Raw genomic sequence first — 23,133 nt, forward strand, 5'->3', positions numbered from 1 at the left:
GAGCTTTAAAGTTTTTATATGTCTGTATCCATTTAACTGTACATCAGTCAAAAAATGGGAAGGACTTTACTTTGAAGTGGACCTATTATTCTTTTCTGACATACCTGTACATATATATCTATATATATCTATATATATCTATATATCTATCTATATATATCTATATATCTATATATATATCTATATATATATCTATATATATATATATATCTATATATATATATATATATATATGTATGTATGTATGCTCACATAAAATATGACCACTTTTTTCTAATTTTGGATTTTTGTGAATGACAGTAGACATCCCTATTCCTATTTTTCTGAGCCTTCTGTTTGAGATGGCTATACCCACCAGACAATACCTACCTGGTAACCATACCCACCTGAGACGAACACACCCACCTGCTGTCCATACCTTGTGTTTACGAGGGGCAGTCGATCATAGTAAAGGAGGCTTAAAGTGAGAAGAGGTGCTAAAACTGCTTATTTCAGACAGTGGATGATCTGCAGGTGTTCGATATTACAAAGGTAAAAATAAAACTTTGACCTAAGCAAAGTTACTACATTTTTATTTTGACTCTAAGTCAAAATAAAAATGTAGAATTTTAAATGACGCATCAAACCCCCTTCGATACATTATTGCTGCAGACAAACATTCAAATCATGTCACTGATATATGTATAGGACCGTATATGTATAGGATCTGATGTGCTCCAGACCGAGCCCGAACAAATCAAATATATTTAAGGTGTTCGATCGGAATTTGGTTTTTCCACCTAATCACTCTGCCGCTCCGTAGGCCCTGTTCCTGAAATCAATGTGGAGACACAAAACGATCACAACAATCGAACAACATCCACAGGGTTCAGCATTTCAAGACCACCTTTGTCAAGCGTTACTTCTAGCAATGTTCAGTTAAGGTCAATATTTAACTTCTTTGCCAAAGCGGGCTTTTGCAAAGACACCTCCCGAGCTACCAAATAACCAAACCATCCCCTGTTGAAGCTTTCATTTCTACAGCCACAGCAGCTGCAGCCTTTCAGGCCTGCTGGTACCGCGCTGTTGATTAAGGCCTGCGCTGAGCCAACCTGGCTCTGGAGGCCTCATCCTGCAGCTTGACAGCCTCGCTGACTGCTGGGTTTCATCAGCAGGCTCTTGGGCTGTCACCGTAGCGAGCACCGGCCACCTTCTGAGTCACTGCTCCTTCCATGACTCCAGCTTTACTACCCCAATGAGAGCATGACTTCACTTTGTTATTTTCAACCTGAATGATTATTGTACAAATTAAGGCTGCAGCAGAAGTTTCTTAAAAGTAATGGTCTGTTTAATTTGCCTGTAATATCACTATCACAACATTACTTGCCTAAGCCCTCTCTGCAGTAGGCAATAGTCACTGAGGTTATGACACTAAAAACACATCATTATCTCTAAAAACTAAATTTACACGACAATTATCTAATCTTTTAAGACTGTAATGACTTGCATAACTTGTATAATTGTTATATGAGATATGAGATACTAGAATATTTATTAATTTCCTATATTGCATCATTTCAGTCCTTACCATCTCCAAATAGCATCAGAATAGCCAGATCCACGGCCCGTTTCCACCCTGAGTCTTTCTGGATGGCGATGCCGTATCCGGTGGAGGCAAACACTTTGCCGCTCCCGATGGTGACCAGCTTACACCCCTCATCTCTGCCAGCCATGTAGTTTAACACTGCAGCGTCATAAATGAAGGCATCCAATTTGCTGTGAAGGATGACAGAAGAAAAATGAGCTGGAAGTCAAAGCTGTGAAGCCACCTTCACCACAAATAGTGACAATGTTCAAATCGCTCTCTCATTCGCTGATTCATTATGACAAATGGAGATTTCAAGACGCTGAATCACAATCATCTGTGTCATTGCATGGTCTGAGAGGTTTCCTGTAAAGTACGGTGTGATTAGGCAGTAAAGAAAAAAGGCAGGCAAGTCATTTTTGAATGATATGTTTGTCTCTGCACATTTTTGCATGTTGACCTGACCTGGTATCCACTGCACTGACTGCAAACTCCAGGTTATACTTGCTTATGATTTAATTGGTATTAATTTTCTTTTTTCAGGTAACAGTTAATAAGAAATTGCAAAACACTGAGAAAATTTACAAGGAAATCGAAGTTCTCTCATATATAGTGCTACAAGGCAATATCGTGTGATCTTTTTAAGGCAGTACTAGCACAGAGACACTTCATTTAAAATATAAATGAAATATAAATTAGTACACTAAACCAGGTAGGAGATAATTTAGGCCATTAACTATTCTGTAATGCAGGAAAGGAATCTATTTTAGATTGTTGTCATGGAAATTGTTTAGGTGTCATCATGTGATAGATAACACCTAAACACCAGTCATAGAGTTAAAATATAAACCTCGCTGTTTAATGTGTGAAGAAGTAAAATATATCACTTTTGTTTCCAGTGTTGAGAATGAATCTTCAAGCTCAGTAACTAAACTGACCATGAGAACAAAGTGTTTCAGGGTCTGGGGTGGTGAACTGCCATGTTTCCTGTAAAACCTCTGCATTGTGTTCTATCTATATTAACCCTGAGTTAACAGATAAAATGACATGACGGTCTTCAGATTGGTGACAAATCTCCACCAAGGGCCCCTCAGAGCTCCAGGACCTCTGTGCCCTTCATCACAGGTTCATCCCTGTTCTGTATTCTTCAGCCGTGGTGGGTGAAAGCGTTTGAAGACAGGGAGAGAGAAAGAGTGAAGAGGAAGTAAAGACGTTACCTAGCTTTCAGAGCAAACGCATGCTACGCTGCTATTCTGGGTGCCAGTGGCAGGCAGATACGCTGCCCACCCACATTACCCAGAATGCTCTCTTTTCCTCTGTCTCCCTCTCCTTTTTCCTTCATCATCTTTTCTGTGTATTGCATCAGTACAGGACCTCACGGCTCCATAACAGAGTCTCTCTTCTCCCTCCTGAAATCTTTTCAACTCCCTCCTAACGTCCCACATCAGGCCCGCTATCTCTCTGCTCCTCACCCAGTCTTCAGACTGTACAGGGCTTCATCTACATTCTTCTGGTGGAAGCTCGTCATGTAGGCATGCATGTCCCGGTAGTTGTTGCGGATGTTGCGTTCTGTGCTCCCATTGGGCACCGTGCCGAACCGGAACGGCGGCGAGAATTCGTTAGGCTTCTGGAACTGCGGTGGGGGGTTTCGGGAAAAGAAAACACACAGAGAAAATGACAGAGGGGTGCTTGTTAGCATGGAAAGAGCAGTGAGCTGCATCAAATAGCCTTTTAATGCACTGTTAAGCAGGACTTTAGCAAGCTTAAAGTCAACTAACTGTTTAGAGATGTGAAGAATCCTTGAACATGTTTAGACAAATATGTATGACACATCAGATCAAGTTCAGAATAAAGATCTGCAATTTATGTTAGAAGCATAAAAATGCTGAAAAGATCAAAGCAGCAGTTAATTAGTTTTATTTCTTATTTAATTACTTGATGAAATTATTAATTTTTTGATTTTTCTAGATTCAATGGCACATTCAAAATGCACATCAGTCTCATCCATCCATACAGGGTTGTGGGGGCTGGAGCCCCTCCCAGCTGTCCCCTTATGGGGAGCAACCTGTGCAATCGTTTTGCAATCAAAACTAGTAGCAAGTTAGCAGAGAGATCAAATAAGTTCAAAGCACTGAATCGAAACACTCATCCATAATATTTTGGGGGTTTTTTGTCTCATCTTCCTCCCCTCACCCCTACCGGTCACAGCAGATGACTGCTCCTCCCCGAGCCTGGTTTTGTCGAAGGTTTCTTGCTGTTAAAAGTGAGTTTTTCCTTCCCACTGTTGCCAAGTGCTTGCTCAAAGCGGGTTGCTGTCTGCAGTAATACAGGCTCTTTAACTTACAAAATAAAGCACCTTGAGGTGGCTGTTGTTGTGATTTGGCGCTATATCAATAAAACTGAATTGAATTGAATATTCATTCTAAATTAAAAAAGTAAATTAATAAAAAATAATAAAACAGACACTAGTTGCACTCCAAATTAAGTAGCTCACTCTCAAATGTGTTCACACCCATCTGCTCTTTCACCCCACAAACTATCACACTGCCTTAAATTCACACCTTTTTGTCTGACAGGCCTGACACCTGGTCAACGTACTCCTCCTGGATCATGAAGGCAGCCAGGTTGGCAGTGTAGGATGCCAGGAAGATGACAGCAAAGAAGGCCCACACTGACACCATGATCTTACTGGTGGTGCCTTTGGGATTCTGCACAGGGACAGAGTTGTTGAAAACCAGACCCCAAAGCAGCCAGATGGCCTTACCGATGGTGAAGGAGGGGCCGCCGGGCTCTGGGAGACAGAATGACAGGAGAGGAGGGGGAGGAGGAGGAGGAGGAGGATGCAAAGAAAAATGGGAGAAGAAAAAGGGATCAGTTTCACAGATCACAGGTATTACCTTGCTTTATCTGCGTTTACTCATTGAAGGACTCATTTGATGGATGGGAGAAACACGGCATAGATTTATCCCCATCCTTTAGTTTGTCAGTGATCGCAGGATGTGCTATACAGTCAACATCTGCTCTTCCAGACATGGGAATGACAACCCACTGTTACACACTACTAACTCTGCTCCACCTACCTCTACGGGAGTATGACAAGGTGGCAGGAAGGATACACTACCTACCACAGAAATGAGGAGAGGCAGGGAAGGGGAGGTGGGGGGGAGATGGGCGCACAGCAGGCTGCAATTACATATGCTACAGCTGCAGCAGCAGTACAGGACAACAGCCTTACACAACCCAGCGATTAAGTGACACAACCCATAAGACATTCAGAAAACAGCACTGTAGGAAACATTACTCCAAACTATTTTATTCCCTTCGGTCCTTGAAAAAAAAAAAAGGCTGTGAGCAGCAATATAACACTTCTCTGATTTTATCTTGAGAGGTTGCTATTGTGGCAACCTAATACAATCCTCAGAGTCAAACAGAGCGAGCATATAAAAGCTAGAGGAAAAAAAAGGAAACCCAGAATGAATCTGAGCCATTGATTTTGATAGGCAAGTTGATATGAATGGAGTGCTGAGACTGCATTTGATTCAACAGGGTAGTGTTGTTTGATACTGTCAGACTTCATTAGACCTGACATACATTTTCAGTGTAAGGTACCAGATCTTCTTAACTGTATTCAGCGGTTTTACAACCGTAGACGTGGCGGTGTAATGCTGCTGTAATATTTGAGAACAGAAACGATTTTGTAATGAAAGAACAGAGGAGTCTTTGTTTTTGCACAGCGATGCTAAGAATACTTAAGATCAGCTATCTGGTTCTTGCCAATGATCCTTTTCATTAGTGAAAGAGCTTAAGTGACTATAGATGCAGATAAGCACTCAAGACATCAAGTAGGAAGTCCCAGAGCTCCAGTTGAACTCATTCAGACGGGATTGTCAAAGTAATTTAGCGCCTGGAGGGCTCAGTTTGAATGCTGCATTCAAGTTAACAAAGCCTGCCGGCTAAGACTGCATTAGAGCACATCAGATTGCCTAAAAATGTACCTCATTGTTACCTTTTAGCAGCAGGAATCGAGTGGGTCTGGGTTTGTGTGTTAATGGACGTGTGTGTCCTCTCACCTCGTCCGTCTGCCAGACAGCGATTGTAACCCACCGGGCTAAAGTACTCAAACACAAACACAGCCACTGCTGACACGATCAGCAGCATCACAAACATCATCACCCAGACGTCGGCACTGAAGGGCTCTGAAAGAGAAGGGAAACAGGGAGGGAGGTTGTGAGAAGACAGAGAAAGGAAGTTCATTAAAGCAAATATAAGTAAATTATAATATCACCACCACCACCCCTCCGGTATCAACATGCTTATTTGTATTCAGACGCTATGTGCTTTGTGCTTGTCACATTTATGGATTTTGTCTGAGTTTCTGTGAGCACTAACAAGCACCTCTGAAGAATCCAATTGCTTTGTAGTTTGTATCGTATATTATGGTCTGTGACAAACACCATAGTGTTGTAGCTGACAAAACAATCCCCACCAAAGGTTCACCAGACAGACTTCCTGAGCATTTCACAGTCAGTTAAATTTGTCCAATTTTCAGCTCTATAGTATTTCATTTTTCTAAGCACTTTCATGAGGTCCAACTCTTTTCCTTTCATTCTTTACATTATATCACTTTTTAAACAATAACAAATCAGCATATTTATAGTACTGTATAAAACCACCCCCTCTTAACAACCCCTCATTTCATTATATTTTGCTGAGAAAATGGTACATTTTCTTTATTGAAATGTGTGTAAACATATATGGAAATACAGCATGTAAGTATATAAGGAAAACAAGAGTTTGCACAATTGTAATAAGCTTGAGTCGATGTTTGGTACGTCAGCTCTCTTGGGCAGCATTTTTGTCATTTCTTTCTTTAGGAATAATTCTTTAAGTGTGATGCTGAAAACGTAATTATTACTTAATTGATTTGCCCATCAGACACTTACCAGATGGTGTTACACGGTGGATCAAACTTTGATGGATGTTTATAATTCTAATGAATTTCGACAAGATCCCCAACACCACTTTGCCGAAATGCATCCCCAAACCATGACGGGGCCACTCCACCAGACCTATTGTCACTGATTTTCAGTCCAGTTCTTGCGTGTCCTTTACTTAATAATGGATTTTGTCATCCACTTGTGCAGTTTCCTCAAATATTTTTTTGAAGTTTTTAAGTAATAGCTCTTTGGGAATCATCTTGTTGGTGCAAAAATATTTCATACCTGTTTTTTTGTAGATTCAACTTAAGAAATGAAAGAAGAAAGAAATGTGTTTTTGTAATAGGCTTATTATATTTTTACTGCCACTGCTTTAAATATTAAACTAGCTAAACTAATAAAGCACAGAGGACCTTTTACTTTGACGGAAACATGCACTGGAAACACAGTGCATTTGTCAAATCATGAAAAATTAGCTGACAAAACAAGACAATTGTAGTTTCTGCCTACTCCATTTTCACAACATCACAATGAGCTTTAGAACAACAGAAAGAGTGTCCTCATAAATGTGTGAAAAACTCCTGCCCCCGTGTGCAACATGAAATGAGATTGTCTGGCACAAAGGAAAAAGGACAGAACTTTAAGCTCCTTCTTCAATTATTAAGAAAAAGTATTTCCTAAAAATGTCGAACATCTGCTATTCCATTAAATTTTCAGATTAACCTCTCCGTGGACCTTGTAGTGAGATTTTTTTTGTCAGCTGCTGTTTTCAAGGCCATAAATTTATCACTTCTCTGTAAACCTGCATTGAATGCCAACAATAAAAATGAATCTTCAAACTTTTTTCAATACTCACCATTGCAGCCATACCTTTTTCAAGTGATTTTGACTGATATCTTGCTCTCTGTTGCTTTTTATGTCTCTGTGTTGTTAAACATGTTAGTTTTAGTGCTGCCAGAACAGGTTGTTCACCACAAACAAGCAATGTACTCATTTTGTTGAAAACCTAGTGCCGTCTGTGTCTGTGATTCTGCATTTATTATGTGATACGAGCGTGTGTGCGCATCTGATTGTTCTTGATTGTGCTGTACATCTGCCAGGAGCATCAGGTGTGTTTTTACTTACCTAGAAAGGCCGACGGGGAGACGGTCCCATTGCTACGGGAGACCATGACACTGATGCCCGTCTCAATGAACGGCACAGAGAAGTCGATGACCTCCGACCTCTCCTCGTTGATGGTGAGCGAACCCACCGCCATGTGGGCGTTCTTATCCACTACCTGAGGAACAAACAGGCAGACACGGACAGGAGGTGAACATAGAAGCTCAGTGCTGAATATTCCCAGGTCTGTAAAGGGGACAGTAAATCAGTGCTATCATTTTTAAACTATCCACCATGTTTGCTAAGAGACCGACAGGCTTTTCCTAAAGAATGAAATCAGGAGGAAAAGGAGATCATTTCCACACTGGGTCAGAGCTGAACTCCCCACCAGCCCAGCCTCCCTCTAAGTGTGTTCAGGTATATTTAGTCCAAAGTTTTTGGAGCCTCGGGCCATGAAAAAAAAGGAGCACAAAAGACTGTTAAAAAGGGATGTATGTACGCCAGAGTGAACAGGAATCCTGCATGCTGCTTGTTCCCTCTGTTTGTCACACTTCTTCATAGTGGCCCGCTCTCTTCTTGCTCTCTCATTCTGTTCTGTTTTCTGCATCTGTTGTCCTATTTCCCCCATTCAAATTAAATCATTAGCTGCTTGCTTAAGCATTTAAGGATGTGTACTAATGAATTTGTGCATGGGTGCATTGCACATTTGCATAGCACTGCCTTTATGCCAATGTATAACAGCAGCAATTTTACACCACAATCTATGGTAACTGGTCTGGAGATTTACTTAGTTTACACTACACTGGACATCTTCACTAATCAATGTTCCCATCGTAATAATGAAATAATTCGCTCGATGTCATGATGAGTTAGGTCTGACATCATGTTCATTTGTGAAGGCTGCAGTGTGGTGGATGTCTAATGTGTGCAGGAGAGAAATGGGCCTTTCCTTGAGGCTGCTTTCTCCCTCTCTGCATCTCTTTCCCAATCACTCCGCCTTTCTCTCCATGTATTTTTCTTTCCCCATCTCTGATTAGGACCATGATAGCGTCCTCTTGAGTTTTCTCCCCACCCAAGGCCAAGCTATAGGGAACAAGTGCCACATGGCATGACTGAGGCAGTGAGAAACCAACAGAGAGATGACGCAGTGTGCGAAAACCAAGCCAAAAGGGTTTGTTTTGTTTTTTTCCTCTTTTTAACGTTTTCAAAAATTTCAAAACTTCTAAATTAACACGGAAAAAGTTTATTATCTATGATTAACTCGAAGATGTCAAACTGTTGCAGTTCTTTGCATACTGTGTTTTAATAACATTACAAATAGACGATGATCAAACTTCTGGTATAGGTTTATAAGAAACCACTGATCACAATCCGTACAGTGTTAGCGCCACATGCTAAAGATGAAAAAATCACCAGCATTTGCTGCCCCAGTTGGTCCAGCAAATCTCCCAGCATTGAGGAAAAACTCAACGCTGGGAGATTTGCTGGACCAGGATTTCAGGCAAAGTAATGTCTCTCTTATTTATAGGTTATACATCAAAGACCATTCAAAGAATGGCCTCCATACTTAGAGACAGGTAAAATAACAAAACTGGAAATATTGGAAAGTCTGGTCACTGAATCATTGCTTGTTTTTTTGTGTGTGCAGACAGGAATTTCTGTCTGTGTCATATATAGTTAGAGCAAAATAAAACTCATTATAAAAATAACCAATAATTAAACTAAAGCATAACACTTACTGACTGTAGCAGTATCTGTATTTGATTTCATACTTTAGGCACTTGATTGCTTAATTGATTTTAAAATGCTTAAAATCTGAAAGTCTGTGTACTCTAATGATATTTTCAAACGAATCATTAAAAATCTGGGGATAATGAGAAAATTATGAAAATATGTTGAATAAATAAACATAAAGCATAATAAATACATTCAAATTGGGTCCACAGTCCCAAAGGCAGACTCCCAGACCAAAGACAGCCTGGGAGAAAACTTTGACTGTGACAATCTGATATTTACACGCTGTTATACATAAATCTATGACCCAACCACAAAAGGAGCAATAAACAATATAGATAACATCACAATAATGGCAGCATTATGAAACCAAACTCAGACATAACCGATGGAGGTAAAATGGAGGTACAGGTTTTCTGTAGCCGAGCTCCGGCAGTTATTTCCTGATGTGTCCTCCAGCTGTTATCATGACCACACCAGGAATGACACAGTGTGGAAAGAAATAGCGGAGAAATTGCAGCAGTTTTATCATGATGCAGTTTAAATGCATTAAATTTGATGTCTCACTCAACGGTAAGGTTCAATCCATGTCACACAGCTTAGCTTTCATTAAACCTATCACATAATTGCTATAATCTCATACCCTGTAAGTGTAATGTGCCAGTGTAATGCAGCCATCATTAATACACCTGTCGTTTTCCTACTGTGACAAGTCAAACATCTGTCAAGAAAAATGTCTGTTAATTAACAGATGTTAAGTGCTCTCCTTCCACTTAATTCTGTTACTCTTTTTGGATATCAGTTCTCACTAAATATTACAACACTGACTAATAACTGACTAATAAATATTTAAAATGAAAAACATTACAGTCACCTGGATGCCTTTTTGGGGCCTTCTAGCAAAGAGATGTTTCTGTATAAGAGCTGTTTCAAAAATTAATTCACTATCTACAACAAAATGAACTGAACAAAACACTTACATGTAAAATGTGCTGGTCTTACTGTTTCTTAGCTATCTTTGGGTTTCTGCTTTACTGACACTGTACAGATGTGAGTTGTAGTTCATGTGATTTTGAGTCCTTATTCTACCTTTATGTTTAGTCTAGTGATGAGTTTCAGTTTTGCAATCCAGTGTTTTGGTTCAGATTTTGATTTTTATAAGTGCCTGTTTTTGTGCCTGTTCCATGCTTAGTTATGCTTGTGTGTTTCTTTGTCTTTTATTTCCTGTTTTCCTTTGAAGGTCAGTTTTCCTTCATATATATATATATATATATATATATATGTATATATATATATATATATATATATATATATACATATATATATATATATATATATGTATATATATATATATATATATATATATATATATTACTTTTGTTATCTGATGATCCTGATTGCTCTCACTTGTGTCTCATTCCTCTTTTGTTTCTTGTTCCCAATCAGCCCAGGGTGTATAACTAGTCCTGGCTTCTTGTTTGTGTGTATAACTAGTCCTGTCTGCTTCTTTCATCTCGTGACATTTTTGGTCTTTTCTCCCCGTAGTGCAGTCTATGTTCTTCTTCTGATTGCTGTGTGTTTCTGTGATCTCCATACTCTTTTAGATTCCTGTTATGTTGAATTTGTTTAGTTTTTTTGGGGGGGGGGGGGGGGGGGGTTTATAAGCAGTCCATGAATGGCTTCCATGTTGCTCCCCTTCAAGTCCTCTTTTATACACTCCACCCATGAAAGGAAAAAGTAATAAACTCATGAAAAGCATTGCTAATGCAACCTCAGCTCATGATGTCTTGCTCTAGTTGCAATAACGTATCTCAGTGAGCTAATTAAGGATCCAGTAACACCGGCCGAAATACCAGTCAGTGACTCTGGCAATCACAGGTTGTAAAGAAAAATGTTTATTCATTATTCATTCATTCATTTGGCAAATGTTTGCGGAGAGTCACAAGGGCAAACTGGAAGCAAAGAGGTTTTTATGATTTCACTACCACTGAAAGAGCACTCGCTGAGTGTTTCCAGAAAACCCTCCCATCTTCTATGTAAACTAGAAGCAACAGAAGCAATTTGCTAGCGACCGCAGGAGGTTTTGGTGCAGCACACCTCTTCACCTGGTCTTAGTTAGCAACTTCCACTTTTTGCCCTAGTGACCTGAGGTTTCGAGGGAGTTGTTAGCCTGTGCGACTGAAGACTGACAGACAACAACCTGCATGCAAGTTTGCCATGAAATAACACGAACTTACACAGAGATATACATTTAAAAAATCATCAAGTATTAACAGTCTGTGCACGTGGAATGGACATCATGTGGCTCAGATCACAACCATTTCATAATCAAAACAGTTGTCAATCAAATCTCTAACTAAGATGAAGAAAACAGACAAAAACATCCATTTGCTTTCTTAACCGCAATAACACAATCAAACAATCGGCCGCTATTGTGCAAGGAAGCAATGTCTGCATCAGAATCTGTCTATTTATGGTGCACCTTTGTCTGTCATACCTCAACCAGTGTTGACTGAATGAATGAATGAATGCAAATAATACAATAGATGGTAGGCACCACCATCAGCAACACACTGCTACAAATGATGAGCTATACAAATATACAGCACTGCAGTTATACTGTAAGTCCAATCGTTATGATGGAAATCAGAGAAAGAAATTAAAAATACTTAAATTTTGAGTATAAACTATAATTGTGTCTCTCTAATGGTTCAATAATGGTTGTATGGCGACGTCTCCAGTGCCTTGCTCCAGCATTCGGCCAGCTATGAAATCCACAGTGAGCTGATTTGCCAGCAGATCTGAATGAAATCGACCAAACTGTCCCGGTGGGTATTTTCAAGCTGATGCTTTCTTTTTTTTTTTCAGTGTTGGGATGAACTTAGAACAACATTGATCAGTTTTCGGAACAACAATATACTGCATTTATATCTACATCTGCCTACTGCAGTGCAACAGTATCTAAGGCAGTAATTTATTTTAAAAAGATTAAAAAACTAACATGGAATCTGGAAGAATGAAAAAAAATATTCTCACCTCTCCAACCATGCCGTTCCAAGTCCCATTAACCTTTTTGCCGTGTTTGCCGTTGGTAACCAGGTAGAGGTCATAAGTAAACTTGACCGTCTTGGCGATTTTCTTCAGGATGTCGATACAGAAACCTTTGCAGCAGCGCTTGATGTAAATCCCTGAATCACCTGTTTGATTGCTGTTAGGCGGACAAAGAGGAATAAATAAAGATCAGAGAGCAAACCTGAGATCAAAGTTTTGTTTGGTCTGAGTACATAAAACCAGCAAATTCAAAAGAAAGAAGACACCACCAAGGTTTGGCACTGATTACCACACCTGGAAATACCAGGTTCAGATATAAACACTTTTAATGTGGATCTTTTTTTACTTACATACTTTTTTAAAATTTGTTTTTACAATGCAAATTGTTGTTTGTTTGCTTTTTTTGTTTTGCACTGCTGGATGGACAATAATTTCCTCAGTGATTAATAAAGTATTCTGACTGTGATTCGAAACAAGGCTTTGATTTAACTCTGGGAAATTAAAATTACAACAACAATTAATGAAAGAATCAGAAGCAGTTGTAACAACAGCAAAAATCAGTAAAAAAGATAGTGCCCATACACAAGCTCATTAAGGAGGGCTGGCGTTTTTTTTAAGACTGCACTTGAGAAGACTTTTTACAGAGAGAAACATTTTACTTCCTGCTTCCTGATTATCCTGATTGCTTTCACCTGTGTCTCATTCCTCTTTTGTTTGTTGGTCCCAATCAGTTCAGGATGCATGAATAGTCTTTTTTTTTTCTTTGGTCTCATCAGATTGTTTGTCTTCTTTCTCCATAGTGCAGTCTGTACTTTATCCTGCTCTTTGGTAGTCGTGTTATGTAGACCTTGTTTAGTTTTTTGGATTTTGTATACAGTCAATAAATGTGTCTTCCTTTAACACTCCACCCCGATATGAAAAGAGTAAGAAACTCGTGAAAAGCTAGTCCACCATGAGGGAGACGGCAGTTGATGACCTCTTGCTTGAAATTATAACTCACCCTAGTGAACTAAGGCCCCAGTCACATAGGCCTAGAGACCAGTCAGAGAGCCTCTGGCAATCGCAGGATGTAGGAAAAATGTATATTTTCCGGCTGGAAAATATTGGCTGGCGCTCATTAGGTGAAATTAGAAACCAAAGGGGCTTTTCGAGGATTGACTGAGGCTTAGATTCAACTATATGAAATTAAAAATTCACTGTTTAATCACCTTTTTTAGATCAAATGATTCCTGCAGAACCTCAGAAGCAGATGTAACAACAGTAAAAATCATTACTGGATGCGACCTTATGACCGTTCACATGCTCATCGAGGGGGGCGTGCTACTCTCATTTAACACCTTTTTTATTCTGGGACTCCTCTCGAGATCTATGTTAAATTTTTCTGCTGTTACAAAGACAGATAAAGAAAATCTTTCATACCTCTTGCAATAACTCTCAACAGTGCAACTTTATGTTATGTTACCGTATGTTATGTCCAAATATCTTTTTATATCCTGCTGCTTCTTCTGAGCAAATAACAGAAGGTTTTCTTTCATTCTAACACATGGCTACCGGACTGACTAAGCCGAAAAATGTAGATTCAGTAGTTGTTTTTGTTTTTCTTTTAACTGATTGAACTGAAACTGAAAATTTAATATTCATAACAGAAAAAGATAACAAGTCGATTCAAGCTTTCTATCTGAAGCCTTTCAGCCAAAAATCCAAAGCAAACTACTGTCAACAGCTTAATGGGTGACACAAAAATATAATATATTCACAGACATATATATAAAAATGTGATATACATATGCCCCTATTAATAACAATTTTACTAAAAAGACCACAGTTTGACTTTGCGGTCATGCTGTTAAGATGAACATATGAAGACAACGTGATAATGAGCTGACTTTACTTCAGCACAAAGTAGAAACAAACATTGACTAGTCTGAAGCCTAAACTGTTAGTGCATGTTAGTTTAGTGCATTTCTTTTATATTTTTTTACACTTGAATTTGAAGCCTGTGCTGTGTTTAATACATCCATCTAACACTGCAAATCACAGGGAAAAGTTTAATATGTCACGACTAATACTCACTTTTCTCAGAGCAAGAGAAGAGAGCACGTAAACACATTTAGAGGTTGTCATCCAAATTACACAGTCATGAGGGACTAAGAATAACGCACTTTGGGGCAAACATTTAACCAACCTGTGCATCATCAGTCAATGGGTTGTTTTGGCTTACAGCAGATACAGGTGCACAACAGCTGTGAATGGAAGCTCTGGCACTGTTTGTTGGATATTTCCAGTGCCAGACTAAGGACAAATGTATTTGTTTGAGTGTTTTGTATTCACACTAGGGTGTGTCAACTTCTATTTATTGAAATTGTGGTTTTATGAATTCAGCTACATCAAGTGAACAGCCTTCATGATTACTGAGATAAATGCACATAGACTAAAGTGGTTATTAATGTTTATTTCGGTTTTGGCAACAATACTGCGCCCGTATATTTGTGCTTTTGTGCATACAAAGGTGACTCTGCAGCGCTCCGTGAATCTGGCACTTGCAGTATTTTTTGGGTAGAAATAAATCCTGCATATTGTCTTCGAAGTATTGATGGCTGCTCCTGAAATGCTATATGTGTTGCTGAGAGAGAATCTCGAGAAAAGAGGAACGGGAGAAAGAACACGGTGAAAGATCTGTCAATAAAAACAATGAGCTCCAAGATGTAGCACACCCTAAGGAGATTTCAGGTACGCCATTGATAGAAAAGGAGGCCAGTGAAGAACAATTAATTATCACACTCTAAGGACAACCGGATGGCAAGAGGGTCATGGTGAAGAGGAGGGGGGAGGCAGAAAAACAGGAACAGAAAGCAAGTTAGTAATCTGGTTAGCAGAAGTAAAACAAGTGGCACATTTAGTAAAGACAAAGACAGGAGAACCATTACAGCATGCTGCAGGGGCGGCGCGCTGTAATAAGAAAGCCAAAGATACACAAAAAAGAGAAAATGCAATGAAAACAGAATTATTCAAGGCTGTAAGGAGTCTGTTTGATTGTAGCACTTCTTCTTTTTTAAAAAAAAAAACTAGCACAGACTTCAAAATATTCTATTAAACTACAGACACAGTTGGTCCAAGGTTGATGTTATTATTAAAAAAAATAGTAGTGAACCAAATCTGAAGGTTTAACAGAGGAAAACTTTAAATTCTAACACTCCAACTTAAATTCTCACCTTAGTTTGAGCTGTTTTCGGCAAGGCACAGTGTTCCTCATGCAGGTGCCGCTGAGCGGGTCCACATCCTCCACAATTACAAACGGCGCTTCCTCCAGAGTCACGATGGACAGGTGGTCCTTACGCTCCTCCGCGCCTGAGTACAGCTCAAAGCGAGGCCAAACGTGGTACCTCATCGTCAAGGAGCCTCTCTCCCATTTGCCAACCTGCATGAGTGAGTGGGAGGACAGCTGTGTGTAATGTGCACGCCACTGTAACGAGTACTTCAAGTGGCAGAAAAGTGACAGACACATCGCAGAAGCATCAGAGGAGGAAAATGGCAGAGGATGGATGAAGAGAAGAGAAGAGAAGAGAAGAGAAGAGAAGAGAAGAGAAGAGAAGAGAAGAGAAGAGAAGGAGGTTTACCCTGTCCCACTGTCTGTCCTTGTCTAGAAGAATGATGACCAGTTTGGGAAACATCTGGTGGCCTTCTTCGCTAAATGACAGGTTTCGGCCTTCAAATGTCACATTCATAAGGTACCTGAAAATGGGAAAATCCAGTATCAACACATGTCTGTTGGCAACAAAGCAAAATGTGGATAATTTAAACTTCATTCTGGACTTACTTAAAACATGTTTAATGAATATTTAAATGTTGCTTTGCCATCATTAACGTTGATCTAAAACAGAATTACTAACAGCAAGACGAACCAAACATGCTGTGGATGTAAAAGATTACTTGGAATTCATCTGAAACCTGAACTGACATATTATAACACAAGCTGTGGAGATTATATATGAACAAATACCAAACATTTTTCTTTTTCAAGTCTTCTTTTATTATTATTTGGTGTTCAGCTGCTAAAATTCTCCACATTGTTCAGAATCTAGTTACAAACTTTGCTGCATGGTGTGAGCAGCTACAGCACTAAACAGTGGGCGACATTTCTCTGTGAGGTCATCACAGTAACATCTTTACATATAGGCAAAGTCATCTTTAAAAAAAAAAATTGATCGGTGCAGCTTTAAGGACTACGACGCAACATGACAGCAGCATCAGTACAGCGCACAGGATGCTGCTGTACCCTTAGTCCAAAAACGGTGTGAGGGTGCACTCAAATCAAGGACCACTTCTTATCAAATATTTTTTAAATGTCTGAAATGTTGAAATATTGCAACCAAAACATTTCAGCCACATAGATGGCTCATATTGGCAGTGAGTCAGTGCTGTCAAATATTCAGTCCAATTACTTGGCAGCGTTGCATTTGTCGTTTTTGAAATCTGTTGGGATGTCGTTCAGAAAAATAAAAGATTGAAGGTTGAATATCTGACACCCACTGGTTTCCTATTATACTTTTGAACACAGCTGCCCTTCTTCTTTATTAAATTCTTTATGTTTTATTTATTTTAATGTCTATGTCATAGGTTTAAAATAAGATTTTACTTTCTTAGGTCTGAGGGTGAGACGTGGCATTTTGTTATTTCTGTATATAAATAAATCTGGAATTGAATTTGAAATCTTTCTCACATAAAAGATCTTGAATAATCAGTCCCTGTCTTATCTGAAAGACCTCATAGTACTGTATCACTCAAATAAAGCACTTCACTCTCACGCTGCGGTCTTATGTGTGGTTCACACGATATATAAAAGAAGAACAGGAGACACAGCCTTGTGCTTTCAGGCCCTTTTTCTGTGGAACCAGCTCCCAGTTTGGATTCAGGAGACAGAAACCCTCTCTACTTTTACGATTAGCCTCAGCCTTTCTATAAAGCAAATTGTTAGGGCTGGATCAGGTGTTCTTGAATCCTCCCTTAGTTATGCTGTAACTGGCCTGGGCTACTGAGTGTTTTTCTTCTTCACTCTTATTTTCACTCTCTTTGTGTTTAGACATCTCATTGAATTTATTCATGAGTTATTATTAATCTCTGGCTCTCTTCCCCAGCGTGTCTTTTGTCTTGTTTTCCTCCCCTCACCCCACCGAGCCTGGTTATGCAAGAGGTTTCTTCCTGCTAAAAGGGAGTTTTTCCTTCCCACCATCACCAAGAGCTTGCTCAAAGTGGGTCGTCTGATTCTTGGGGGTTTCTCATATTATTCTAGAGTTTTTACCTTCCAATGTAAAGAGCCTTGAGGCAATTATTGTTGCGATCTGGTGCTACATAAAAAAACGTTCATAATAATTGTATTATTATTAATATTCTTTTCATTGTTATTATAATTATTATTCGTGGTAGCAATAGTAATCTTGATATTTTTATGCAGTCTCTTTACTCGACCAGGACCACAACGAAGGTGACCCACTTTGAAGCATAGTTATAGTGTTAAGAAGCACAGAGTAGGAGCAGGTAAAGCGAGAGTGAAAGGTGGAGGAGTGGGTAAAGGAGGAGAGAGTGCGTTAAGTGCCTGTGTGGATACGTATCAGCATATACAGTATGTGTGTCAACAAGTGCACAGCAGTGGCAGATAAGGTGGAATCATCTCTCTCTCTCTCTCTTTCTCTCTGCCGCCTCCTTCCCGCACTCTTCCTCATCCTGATCTGTGGGCTGCCATCACCATGGAGACACTCTGCCTCTGAAACAATCCACCGGAGAAATAAATATCTTGTCTGAATGCAAGGAGTAAGGAGCTCAGTGTGTGTGTGCGAGTGTGTGCGTGCTTTAAAGGATGTATGAAACACATTTTACCCACCATTATCTCCAAGCAAGTCAACAGTGTGAAAAGAAGGACAATAAATCTTTTCACAAGTGAGTAGAAAATAAATAAATAAATAAATAAATTGCAGACAACAGATGAGCAATGGGCCTGAAACTTGCCCAAGATTTTATCGCAAGTACCTCCCACTAGAACATTCGGTACTTCTATCTGTGATCTCTTCAACTATATTTATATCCGACCTCACACACACACACACACACACACAGAGTTCTAAGTAGGCTACATGCTTGGAGCAAGTCAATAATATGACTCAAGCCTCCATGAAATGCCTATTTGCTGCGTTCTGGCTGGCTTGCGCACTACAAGTGCTGTAATGCACGTGTAACATGGGATTAGCCTCCTAATACAGTTTGACTAAAACAATGAATCCCGTTCAGCGTCCTCCACCAACTCACGAATTCAACATTTTCCTGGAAAAGCCTTCATAAATTTACACCTGGTTAGACACCGCTTGTAAATATCCTTCACCATTTTTGCAAAAACCCATTCTCGAACACTTAAGCACATTTCACACGGTGCATGGCGCACTTGTGAAGCACAATGTTAACCAAACAACTACAGCGCCGGCATCATTGCTTATTGGTAATGATATGATGTGTATAAGCCTGTAGGAGTGCACAGGCGGCACGGGCGAGTTAAAGGTTCATACCAATAATGGATGGTTGTAATCTGAGAAGTAGAGAAGGAAGACTGTGTAAGAGCTCTGAGGGGGGATAAAGAGGAGGAGGAGAGGATGTGGATGGTTTGTGGAACCACAAGCAACAAAAAAACCTCCATAAATACATGTTTCCCAGCATAAGCAATCGCTAAAGAGACAGCATAATGTTTATTTGATTGATATTTACAACTGTTTTTTTTCTTTTGCATTAATAGTCAACAGTGAACCTTTGATAACTATAAATGTTTGATAACTAAAGGCGTTTTAATATCTGTACCTGGTTCACGTGCGTAGATGTGAACATGGCATCTGCACTCGGGTGCGGACCGAAACAACCGCACTCAGAAGGTTTGGTGTGAATTATCAGGTGTCTGGGCTAAATGTGTTCTCATAACTAAGCATGCTTTGCATTCTGAGCAGACATGTGGTAGAGTACCACTGATGTGCATTCGCTGTTCCTGCCCCAGACACATCTGTGTACCACTACAAACTGTTCTCACATGGTTTCTAGTGAGGCATTATGGTTCACGGGAATTTTTTTTTCTCTGTGTTTTCTCCCCAAAACACTGGAGAAAGCTTCAAGTGTAAAAGCTCATCAACTGATCAGGGCCATAGTAAATGAACTACAGGTGTGAAAAGACCTGTTTTGGTGCGCCAGCACGTGATGGAGGTTTTGGAATGTGTCCCCTCAGAGTCTGATGCGGTATGCTGGCAATAGAGGTGTCATGATAACTGTATAAAGGCAACTATTTAAAAATAGTTGCCTTTACGTGGTAAAGGCAAAAATTTAAACTGTATCAAAAATGCATATATAATAAATATACGTAAGAGCAACAGGGAAGATTTACAACATGGTAGTGAAGCCTGCTATGATGTATGATTTGGAGACAGGGGCACTGACAGAAAGATAGGAGACAGAGTTGAAGATGTTAAGATTTTCTCTGGAAGTGACCAGGATAGACAAGATTACAAATGAGTACATCAGAGGGACAGCTCAAGTTGAGTGGTTTGAAGACAAAGTTAGAGCAGCGAAGTTAAGGTGTTTTGGACCTGTGCAGAGGATAGTGGATATACTGGAGAAAGGATGTTGAAGATGGAGCTGCCAGCCAGAAGGAAAAGAGGAAGACCCCAGAGAAGATTCATGGATGTAGGAAAGAAAGACATGTAGAGCGTTGGTGTGACAAACGATGTCAGGGGTAGGGTGAGATGAAGGCAGATGATCCTTTGGTGACCCCTGTGTAATCTTTTTTTTATAGGTCTTTGTTCACATGTGGTTAAAGACTCTCTCTCCACCTCTTTGACTTTGAATTATTTGCCAAAGAAAACAAAACACAAGTTGCAGAGAATCTGAATTTGACAGCTCAGTATTTGTAGTTTTACAAAACACTCTCTGCAAATCTTTAAAAAACCTATTCCCTCACAGCAGTGAAGATGCTGCTTCACCATCAACTCAGCATCACATGTGATGCAGAAAAATGTTTTATGGTAAAGTAAGCTAAGGTAAAATTTAGCCAAATTCCCAGTTGTAGCAGTTCTATATTTTCTTCTCTTGTGCTTTGGTTTTTTGACGAGCACTACAAGATTGTAGCCAATAAAAAGAACTGTGTATCTATCTATAAGTGTCAGTAATACTCAGTAGCTCAGCAGTGTTATTTTTTGACTGCAGACAAAACGGCTTTGACGTGTCGTCACGAGCGGCTGACGCAAGCACGCGTACGTAAAACTGCAACATAAGGAGGCAGGATCATTTAATACAATGTGTTGCCATGGCTCCCACAACCACAGCAATTTCTGTGCAATCAGCTGCGTTGCCATGGGAACAGTAATCTCACAGATGAGAGGCCGGTTGAAGGAGAGGAAGAGAGAGGAGTATTTTTCAGTCTGAACCTGAGTGTTTACCGACTTCCCCTCATGCTGTCTTTCAGTTTCAGATCAATCTCTCCATCTAACCTCGGAGGAGCGCGTCGAATCACACATCAATAGGATTCATCTTCCCGTACATTAACCTGTGCCTTTACAAAGACTGATGCACGCTGTGAATTTACAGCAGAGGAGGCTGCTCTGTTTATCATTTTGTAGCCCTGTACTATTGATGTAGCTTTTATGTGCTGTTTGATCCCTCTTCGTGTCAGAGCTCTCCTCTGGTGGAGGAATATAAAAAATATATATATATAAATAAATAAAAACATAAAAACTACTGGGATGAGCCACTAACCGAAGCTCACGCGGCTTCATCACAGCCATATGCAGCGCTTTGTGCGCCTCGCTCACCAACTGTTCCCCATCTAATCACTGGCTGTGAGGGGAATTTATTTTTTAGCAACAGAGACAATGAATCATCAATGGCATGGACACAATCCCTATTTTTGTGTGTGTGTGTTTTTCTCTCCCCCAAATATCTTCAAATGTGTTTCTGAGCCATTTGATATCATGACTCCTTTTGAATTTCTCTTTTTTTTATCTCAGAGTGAAGCAGAACAAGGTCACAAATTCTCTGTCGCTGCAATGCAGGGATGTAAAAATATATATCTCTGCCGCGCGTGTGTGTAAGGAAGTGTGTGCATGTACTCACACACACACTCGCATGGACAAACTGTATCAGGTTGCTGTGGATGACTCATGAGGCCTGCCTTTGAAAAGTTACCAGTTACTGATAAAATGTGTACTACACTTTACAAGTCCTGCAGGATAGAAGCTGTGACAGCGAGAGGAGAGTGGACAGCCTCACAATACGGGGATTTATGAAAAATACAGAGTAGAAATGATGCAAGAGCCGTGCCACTCGAGGTCCACTTCAGAACAAATTAAACAAGGTGGCAACAGGTGGGATATGGGTGAAAACGCTGCGATTAAAAGACAAAATATTTTCTGGTTACAGCGAGGTTAAAATCTATAAACAGATATCTGTGTATGAATATGCTGAATCTGTGGGCAAATGACAGGACTTTTGGTCCTAAAAGCTGGTAAACAGCACATGTAGAGAGCAAACAAGGATTTGCATTTGCATTTAGATTCTCAAAGCTACTAGCTTTCAACTGATTTTGCTTTAGGAATAAGAAGCCCAGGTCGGGATATCACACAACAGCCAATGGTTTCCCAGATTGTAGCGAGATACTGTTTAGCACACAGCAATTTCACCAACACTACAACCAAAAGAATGTCAGCCGTCACAATGCAAAAACATAGAAAACCGCTATGTATTTGTAAACTTTAACAGTGGCAGGTTCACAGTGTGACCTAACCAGTTTTAGATTAGCCTAATAGTTCTCACTCTGAGAGTCTGCAGAGGTAATCAAAGTGTAATTGAGCCTATTAAAAAAAGGGTCTTGAAGAAGAATACAGAGAATAATTTCCATGTTTCGCCTGATTGCAAATCAAATTCATTAGCTTGAAATAGCCCTTCCTCATGAGTTACATGATCAGCATGACATCTCCAGCATGTGTCATAATCAAACATTTTCTGTCATTTGAATATAAACTGCCGCGTTGCTTGTAAACGAGTTTCCACAAATCCAAAGATGAGCATCTTGCTGTGAGGCATCGGTGCCAACCGAGCCATCACGTTGCTAAACACTAAATTTTTATTCTGCCCTGTTCGTTTTAATTTTAGGGAATTTAGTTAAATAATATCAAATTTAACAATAACAAAAAAAGATCCTCATGCTTATCCAATCCTGGGTTACGGAAGGGCTGGAGCCTATCCGAGCTGTCACTGGGTGGGAGGTGGAGCATACAGATAACCAGGTAACCAGATAACCTCTACTCCTACAGCCAAGATGCATGTTTCCGGACTGAAAAACAGAGTACCACGAAGAAAATCTGGGTCAAACCCAGAAACTTCTTGCTGTGAGGTAAAAGCGCCAACTACTGTACCACCATGCAACCGCCCAACATATCAATTCCAAATCCCCCAAATGATTTTATTGCTTATTTATTGAGCCATGTTTTTCCAGTGGCACGGCCCCGAAAGCTAAATACACAAACACAGTGCTGCCGGACTCCACACTGAAAAGATGTAAGGCTCCGAGTCTCTTTGAGCTGCAGCCTTTAATAAGAGAGTCCACAGGAGCTCCGTGTGATCCGGGCCCGCGAGGACCCCTGATGTGCAGGAGACATCAGACAGCTACCTGTGGAGTCTGAAGAGAGGGAGCGTGTATCACAGAGATCGCTTACATTTAAAATG

General features: G+C 39.9%; 1 protein-coding gene across 1 annotated transcript in view; it reads right to left on the reverse strand.

The window, feature by feature from the left end:
• Positions 1–23,133, reverse strand: part of grin2bb (glutamate receptor, ionotropic, N-methyl D-aspartate 2B, genome duplicate b) — a 132,498-nt gene that overhangs the window by 18,761 nt on the left and 90,604 nt on the right. Inside the window, 8 exon segments of the mRNA XM_025908072.1 lie at positions 1,568–1,755; positions 3,037–3,197; positions 4,126–4,355; positions 5,635–5,760; positions 7,627–7,780; positions 12,373–12,544; positions 15,600–15,805; positions 16,005–16,119. Coding sequence (XP_025763857.1) covers positions 1,568–1,755; positions 3,037–3,197; positions 4,126–4,355; positions 5,635–5,760; positions 7,627–7,780; positions 12,373–12,544; positions 15,600–15,805; positions 16,005–16,119 — 1,352 coding nt within the window.

The sequence above is a fragment of the Oreochromis niloticus genome, linkage group LG6 (genome assembly GCF_001858045.2).
Source record: "Oreochromis niloticus isolate F11D_XX linkage group LG6, O_niloticus_UMD_NMBU, whole genome shotgun sequence".
Taxonomy (NCBI): Eukaryota; Metazoa; Chordata; class Actinopteri; order Cichliformes; family Cichlidae; genus Oreochromis; species Oreochromis niloticus.